At 44.3% G+C, this 8819-nt stretch overlaps 1 protein-coding gene across 3 annotated transcripts in view; it reads right to left on the reverse strand.

Moving 5' to 3' along the window:
- The window catches only part of DAPK1 (death associated protein kinase 1), an 85922-nt gene extending 77121 nt beyond the window's left edge, over positions 1 to 8801 (reverse strand). Inside the window, exons 1-2 of one of the 3 annotated variants that reach the window (XM_086868363.1) lie at positions 8723 to 8801; positions 7539 to 7685 (exon numbers count right to left, since the gene is read on the reverse strand). In XM_086868363.1, the coding sequence (XP_086724489.1) occupies positions 7539 to 7600 (62 nt within the window). In that variant the 5' untranslated portion in view covers positions 7601 to 7685; positions 8723 to 8801. Of the gene's footprint in view, positions 1 to 7538; positions 7686 to 7806; positions 7919 to 8097; positions 8194 to 8722 lie in introns of those variants that run through there. The other 2 variants (XM_086868361.1, XM_086868362.1) reach the window with 2 other exon arrangements.
- Between the last annotated feature and the right edge of the window lie 18 nt (positions 8802 to 8819).

Here is an 8819-nt window from a genome sequence, read left to right on the forward strand (position 1 = left end):
TTCAACAGGTCCCATAAGGTCATTTACTTTGATGCAAGAAGCCTTTCCATTCCAGCCTGCAGAACCATCTGTGAAAACTGTAAATGTAAATATAGTTTCTTAAGTTTCTTTACTTCATCAGCCATTTTTGTTTTTCCAGCATATTAATAATATCATACCACTCAAAGCATAGTGGTACAAGGCTAAAAGTTCTAAAGTCTTAAGTCTTTCTCAAGAAGCTTCATCTCATAGCTTCACCACCTTAGCTTAGCATCTCTTCTTCACTTTAGAAGAGGACAGCAGCAATCTCTCTGAAATGGAGGGACAAGACCTGCAAGTAACATGTGAAGGAGGATGTAGCAAGGTTTGCAAGGATATGGAGATATACCTGCCCCTACAACTCATCTCTGTCATTATTCTGTTCCATAACTGCACCAAAACCAACAGGAATGTCACCCAACAACTGACCAAAACGTGCAGGCTCCGTTCTTCCTGTATCACTTCCTATGCAAGATCTCAGAGTTTAGCAATATTAGATTCCTTGACACTGGCCGTTGTATCCAGTTCTGCAAAATTTCACATTACGCCAAAATTCACTGCATAACGTAGACAAGCAACAAGATAGTAAAGGCTTGAAGATCTCTAGGCTTTGTCTACACTTTTCTCAGCTTCACCATCTTAGCCAGAAACTCATCATAGTTAAGTATGACCTATTGTACTGCATGGCAAGTCAACACTGTTCAGGTTTAGTGGATAATCTTCCTTTGTGTCACCTGTCTTCCTGCAAGAGGAACAAAACACAGTTTGAGAAACAACAGTTTCAGAGCTCCTACAAAGCCACTACCATCCAGGAAACAAGCTGCTGAGCCACTGCTTTAACTGGCATCATTTCTTCAGAATAAAAAATTGTATCAACAAGTTGCACAGGTTTTCTAACCAAGCCAGTAAAAAACAGAAAGACACCTGGACATTAAGGCAGGGTCTCAAAAGAAACACATCATCTCCTCCAAAAACTGGTACAGTTTTGAATACCTCTGGCTAACTACAACAACCATTTATGAATATTACTCCAATTCCTATTGTACCTCCCATAGTTCTAATTTCCAGCTTAAACTTCCCTGTCATCAGTTTATGCTCTTCTGCCTTTGTAGTAAAGTGATTATCTCCATCCATTCTGTATATTTAACTAGAAGTATATTTATGGAGGCAATCACAACTGCATGTAGGCTAAGATTTCAGCCTATTCTTTCTGTTTGCTGAAGGTTTTAGTGCTTTCAGCTGATCTGAGAGTGTACACTTGCCATAAATTAGACATAAGGTGGGGTATTTTTCCCCTTTGACACCAGCACTACATTAAAAAAATACACCAACCTGAAACAAAACAACCTACAGAGAAACATACAGCAGAGGAAAGAGATACTGATCCTTTCAACCACCAGCACTGCAGCCTGAGCTTTGAACAAAGCTCTCATGAAACGGCAGTGTCAGCCTCCCCTTCCTAGGCTAAAGGGGCCAACTTCTGTTCAGTACACATAATTCCAGCAGAGGAACTGACATAGTCAAACACCTCTAAAGAGAGAAAAGGGGGAGAAAAAAATCCAAACACCCCAAAACACCCATGAACACTGGAGGACTAATCTGGAAAGCTAGAAGGACAGACTGAAGTTTCAGCACACCCCTACCATGCCTGCTCTGGCACTGATCATGCCTTACTGAGCCTGGCTAGAAGAAAAATCAGACAAGCATTTTTATCTGCTTCCTGATGAGTTTAGATTTACAAAGATTTGTGCATTTAAACCGAAAGCACAGAATAATCAGCAAGCTCTAGGTTTTATTACACCGTATTTTAAAAGACCTACAAAGCAGTCATTATTCTTCCCCAGAGAGAGAACTAAAGTAAGCAGGACCGAGTTATACCCAGAAAATCATCTGCATTTCTTGTGCTTTTCATGAAGCAAACCTCTCAGCACACTTTGTACAGCAGCAGTTGTCACCAGTGGCACTGTATGGTGACAGCTCTTGCAGACTGTGCAGTCAGCAGCTTGCAGGTTATTGTGCATTTGTGAAAAGGCATGTCTGGGAGGCAAAGTGACTTGAGATGCATAATTTTTGCAACTATGCTTTCCAGTTAAGAAACCTTCCTTTTCAGTATCCATGCAGCCGCCAAAGCCAGGACTTACAGACAAGCATGGAACAATCAACCTTTCCTCCAAGGGCTGATAAAACATGTACATGGTTCACAAACAGCACAGTAAGGGTTATTTCATGTGATCTGAATTACACAACCTTCAATTCTTCAAATAAAAACAAAAGAGCACACAAAGACACCAGTCAACTAAGTTTCCTGGTCAAACAGTGGCTTTGTTGTCAACAGTGCTCCTTCTGAGGTCCTTCTCCCTGAAAAACTCATATAGTCCACTTAATTTAATTAATCATAATGTACTACTAAAATATGAATAGTTATAAAAACAGTGAATTATACACTTGCAGTATTTATCACCATGCCTATGAAAAACACAGGAAATGGCACCTCAGAGGTCTGCACCTTACACTTCTTCAGTTTAACCACTTTACTGCTGCATGAGAGGGAAGGTTAACACATGCCTTATAATGGAGCAATGGAAATCAGCTTACAGCATGAAAATGCAAGGAAACAGAATCTGGAAGTTTCAATGCACCACAGTTAAAAATTTTGTAGTTCACATGCAACAGTTTTAGCCTTACGAAACCATCTTTCACATTGCTCCTTCCTCTCCCCCATAAGACTTTTTGCTAATTCACAGGAAAAAAATGTTACACTACAAGATTATTAAAGATGGCTGTCATGGGTTTTAAATGTGGCAGTTTTGAAAGAAAGTATCACCTGTAACGTGTTTCACATCCTATCATCTCACAACAGAGCCTGATAATACTGGTGCAATTTTAATACCTGGGCTGGTTAGCACGATTAATTTAGGTTGTCAAGCTTGAAAAGCGCCATGAAGGTCAAATTCTGTTTGCCATTCAAGTTGGTTTGTTTGGGGTTTTTTCAGTGCTTTCACTTTCCTCCCAATATAGAAGTGCAATGTAGTTACAGTTACAATGTTTGGATAGATGACAGGCAGCCTCCGCAGTTATAAAAAGCAGTGCTACCAAAACCCAGTATCCGAATAATCAAAAACACATACATTCATGCACATACATATATATATATATTTGTATATTCAGCCTACATACTCCCTGTTTACAATGGAAATAATTTTCCAGGGAAAAATAAAAAAAGTAATCCTTTTTCACTCAACTCTGAATGGTAGATGGACATTTCACAGAATGTAAATACATATTTGCACAGCTCTCTGCTCTGTCTTATCAACATCTTCAGCATGTTATCCTAGACATTTTTCTTGCACTACTGATAAAGCCATTAAGTACATTAGGTTGCTGCTTTTTACTCTTAGCATCTCTGTTTAGTGAGCTACCAAACAGAGTCAGAGCAGTCTCCAAAACTGGCAATTTTCAGTGTAGCTTTCCTTCGACAAGTTACAAGTGTTTCCTTAGTGAGTCCAAGAGGTCCAAACAAGCCTGACATTCAAAACTGTTAGGCACCTCTTCCTACTTTCTGAATCAACAAGGGCCTTAAAAATTTTGAAACACTGTGCAATGCAAACACCATTCTTCAGTTCCAAGACTCTACCTTAACACTCTGCATCTCTTTAGAAAGCACATGAAAGCCTGAAGGAAAATAAAATAACCTAAAATACCAAATGTGGGTGTTGGGGGTGAAGGAAGAAGGAGCTGTCTATGTGATCAGGAACTCACACAGACAAACACAATATGTATTTATAACACAGCTCTGGATATCTCTCCCTAAAATTATTTTTTAAACAACAACACATTTCTCACAATACTATACAAATTCCCAGGCAAGGTCAGTCATGGGAGGTGAAAACATACCTTGAAAAGTTCAGTGTGCTTTGAAGGTCTTTAGTTGCTTGCTCACCACAGCAAGGTTTTTAAAACTACTGAACATGAATTCCTGACTTTTGGGCAGACTGAAGTAAAAGCACTGCAGGGTATTTAAAATGCACAGTCACATCACCTGCAACTGCAGGCAGAATTGAAATGACAAAATTGCTTTCAACAAATTTGTTGCTCTTCCATAATAATGTTTACCACCCCTTGACATTCACGGTTAGATGATTACTTAACACATCTGTAGGTAGCCTGCATATGAACAAGTAAACACATATAATTTCGTATTTGTAAGATGGAAAACAAAAAAGTGTATGCAAAGCATCACACATTAAACAAGAACAATCTTCTCACATATTCCAGAGATAGCATTGGATCCATAAGTCTCCCAAGACTGCATTGGTACAAAAACTTAAGATAAACCAACCTGAACAGCCATGAACTTGTCAGGAGAAATCATGTATGGGCAAGAAAAAGAAATAAGTAATAAGTAAATAAATAAATAAATAAGTGATGATTCTACCAGCATTCACAATCACAAATTTCCTATTTCTTATTCTCCCCAGACATAAATGAAAACGAAATAAAGACTGGAAAAAAACTCAGGCATTTTGGTAGCAGGACTATGATTATTATTTTTTCTGCAAAAGCACAGTAAAATACCAGAAAACCAGAGAATATTTCTCCTTTTTTAGCCCAAGCACACCATCATATCTTCTCCTCATTTCCCTAGGTTTTATGCTAAGCAATATTTAAACCTCCTTTATTACTTTATATCAAAAATTTAATTTACACAGCCCATTTGCTTTCTTTAACACACCTTTCTTATTCAAATGATTTTTTATTCTAGTTACTGTCAGAAGTAACAAAGACTTAAATAATTTACAAGGGAAAACAGTGTAGCTTATTAAAGTCAAGATTATTAAAATTAAAATTCACTGAGCTCTTTCAAAAGGCAGACTGGCCGAGAAACTTAAGGATCTTTTCATTCAAACACAAGTCTGTCAATAAAAACTCACCTGTTAATTTATTCATCTCTTTTGCTTCATGCCTGCAGCTAAGTAAGAAGAAATAAAAGCATTCTTCCAAGACAAGGGGGAAAATCAGTTGATTTTGCAAAATGGAACCTTTCATCATTGCTTAGTTGAAGTATTAATTCACAATTTGGGTTCCCAAATGAATAAAGGAAATTTTGAAGTCAAAGGTGTTTTTAATATTCACTGGGTTTTTTTGAGTTTTCAGCCTCAGGGTAACTACATTTATATGCAAACGTAACAGTCAGAAACCTAGTAAGGGGTAAATGAAGAACAGAAAGTGACAGGTTTCCAAAAAAGTACTTTGTGCAACCCTAGAAACTTAAGTTCAAAAAGAAGTTAAAAACACCACTGAAATAAACCATATAATTATCCTGAAGTTTTCTTACTCTTATGGTTTTGTGCCAACATTTCACACTGGAACAACCCTGGATTCTTAAAATGAGACTGAAGTGAAAGCTTTGGCCCTTTTAAATAACTATATTCCATTTCTAATGTAAAAGCCCTGCCAAACATTTCACAATGTTTTATCATCCACTGGTATTTTCTCAAATATATTGGCAAAATTGCAGAGGCTGATAGATTTCTTTACTCTTTTTCAAGTGAAACCTAGAGTAGATTTTAATATTCTTTAAAATTCATAACACATTACAGGTTTAGACTGCATGCTAAGCTTCTATAGCATTACAGCTAATATCATGTTGGTAAAGATCAAATTAATATACCATTTTTAAAGCGAACACCGCTACCTAACATGCTGTCAATCTGAAACCCTCCATTTGTTCTGGTTTTTTTTTGTTGTTCTTTTACTACCTAGTGTTTTCAGTGTTTGCACTTCCCATACTGTAAAAACGAAATGCCTATTCTCCACTGCTGTGCTCTGGAGCTTGTGACTTCCAAAGAACATTTATTTGAAAAAAAAACAAATCTCCATGTATTTAAACACTTCTTAAGTAATCAGCCTAAGGGCAATTGTTCTATTTTATAAATATGTATTAGGGACCAAACATTGCACTGATACTTCCTCTTGAACAAAAAAAAAAAAAAAAAAAAGAGAAATTACATAAACCTTTATACATTCTAAATTTGAATATTGGCATTGTCTTCTCCTCAAAAAACCTTAAAAACCCCACAATATATGTGTATCTTTATTTTCTTCCATAAAGTCAATCATTACCTGTAGGCACAGAAATGGTTTTGTTTTTAAGAGTCCAGAAACCTAAACCTGAATTTTGGAACACTGTGTAACATTTTTATAAAAACTGGAAACAAAATAGAGCAATTTTAGGTGCCAAAATAATTGTTTAGACCACAAAATCCAAACCTATGCTTTAGCATGGTAACACATCTTCCGATCAAGATATCCAGCAAGTTAATATTACTTCACAGTCTAACACAGAATGTTACTCTAGATGTATGAAAATGGGAACCCAGAACATTATGTGGAAATAAAAGTACATATTTATCGTCAAAGTCACATCAACAAACTTGAATATAAATGGGATGAAGTTTATTGGAAATATAGTGCAATAAACTTCCTTATAATGTGGGGGGTTTCTTGGTTGGTTAGCTGTTGTCTGGGTGGCTTTTTTTGTTTGGCTTTGTTTGGGGTTTTTGTTTATTTTTATTTTTATTTATTTTTAAGAAATCATGAAATATTTCTAAGTTCCTGCCTATTCAAGTAACTTGTTCACAGCACTTGCTATGACATTTGCTAGGACCCTTCACTGGAAAGGTGTGCAGAGGCAGATACGGGGGTGTCTGCTCCATGTATAGTGAATGCCCTGTGTCAACTGAGCCTTTGCTTTGAAATCACCAAGATGAACACTAGAAAAGGATTCTGCCATACTGGTTTGCTAAAATGCCATTGGATTCCTCCTTAAAGAAGGGGGAAAGAATACGAAAAAGACTCCCATGTAACATAATTCAGTGTTTTAACAGTCTCAAAACACGGAAAACACTGAAAAAACAAGGCACGACTAATAGTGCGAGCTCGGAGGAGCTCACAACTACACAGCATTCAAGAATCAAGGCTCAAGTAGACAGCTCTACATCTGCAGCGCTCTGCTCACATCCCTTAATCTGACTTCTAGCTCCAACAGCGATGCTCAGTGATCTTCACCACAACAGTATCGATGGAATGCAGAGCTTCTCTCACTTCCTTAATCACGTTTATAAAGAAAAATCCAACACGCAATACAAACGCGGTCCTTCATACTATGAACAATGCAAACTTCTCCCCTTCAAGCCCAGCCCGTTTCCAGTTCCCCTCCCGGCGAGCAGCAGCGAGCCTCGCACTGCCACAGCTGCGCCGCCGGCAGCAGGTTCTCCCCTACGCGCCGCACAGCACCCGGGAGGGCGCCGAGCCGAGCAGGTACCACTTAGGCATGGACCCTGTCCAAAAATCTCATCAGACCCGTATTAAAAAGGCAAAGACGCGGTAACTTCAAATCCAACTCCCTCTTCCCTCTTGGCGCACCTCAGACATGGTGGAAAGGCAAGGCGGGTACGAGCCTGCCCTCGGCCCTTGCCCCGCCGGGCTCAGAGGCCACGGCTCCATCCGCCCGCACCCACCTGCCAAGGTCCTCGCCCGTCTCGTAGTGCTCCTCCAGGTTCTCCTGCCGGAACACAGTCATGGTCGCCGCCCGCCGTCGGCTTCAGCCCCTGCTCGGAGCCCTCATCACCAGCGCCCCGGAGCCGCCCCGCGCTCGGCTGCGCGCCCTGCGGAGCAGCGCGGAGGTGAACGCCCCTGCCCGCGGTCCCTCCCGGCGCCGGGGCCGCTCCCCGCCCTCCTCACCCGCCGAGGAAGCGGCACCCGCGGGCCGAAGGGCACCTCCCCTACCCTGCCCGAGCGCCGGGAGAAGAAAGCGGCGCCCCCGCCCCTTCCCCGGCAGCGGCAGCCGCCCAGCTGCCGCGGCGGCCACCGGAGCCCAGCCGCCCGCTCGCCGCATTCCTCAGCGGCTCCGTTGCCCTGTCAACCGGGACGTGCCGCCGGGCCTGCGGCAGGAGCACCCCCCGGGACATCCCCGCAACCCGACCCCGGGCGAGGCGGGGGATCCCCTCCGCGCCTCCGGGCCGGGGCTAGCGGCACGGGCTCTCCCCTCCCGCGGCGCCTCCCGCTGGGTAAGCTCACCCTCCCGCCGCTGCTGCGGCTCCCGCCGCTCCGCGACCTGGGAAGCGGCGACAGCGCCGGGGCCGCTCCCGGCCGGCGCGCAGGCACTCGCCGTGTGGCCGCGCGGCCAATGAGGAGCGGCCCGCCCGCCGCGCCGCCCTCCGCCCCTCGCCGCGGCCTCCCGCCCCTGCCCCGCCACCGCCGCCCGGCTCCTCGGCCAGGTGCGCTCGCCCCGCCCCGCCCGGCACGGCCCGGCACGGCACGGCACGGCACGGCACGGCACGGCACGGCCCGGCACGGCACGGCACGGCACGGCACGGCCCGGCACGGCACTGCACGGCGAGCCCACGGCGGCGGGACCCGCCCAGCGCGGCTCTGCCGGCGGCTCCCGGCACGGCCATTGTGTGCGCGCCCGCCGGCCGCGCCCTCCCGCAGCCCGCGCCTCCGCCCGCCCCGCGCCCCGGGCAGGGTGAGCTGGGGCCAGGGCAGCCGAGAGGATGGCGGCTGCTGCCCTCCGCCCACCCGCGGCTGGCACCCTGCTCTGCCAAAAAAGCCGCCCCCACCCCAACGCCCGCCCCGTCCGGAGCCCTCGGGTCGCGCAGCGGCGGCGAGCCCAGGACAGCCGTAGCCTGGTACACGCACCCACCCCGGGCACACCGAGTGTTCCCGGCCCTCACGGAGAAGGGAGCCTCTGCCACTGGCAGCGCTCTCGGGCGCCTGAGAAAGCAAATGCTTATGTGCTG

This window comes from Cyanistes caeruleus, chromosome Z (genome assembly GCF_971803275.1).
Source record: "Cyanistes caeruleus chromosome Z, bCyaCae1.hap1.1, whole genome shotgun sequence".
Classification (NCBI taxonomy): domain Eukaryota; kingdom Metazoa; phylum Chordata; class Aves; order Passeriformes; family Paridae; genus Cyanistes; species Cyanistes caeruleus.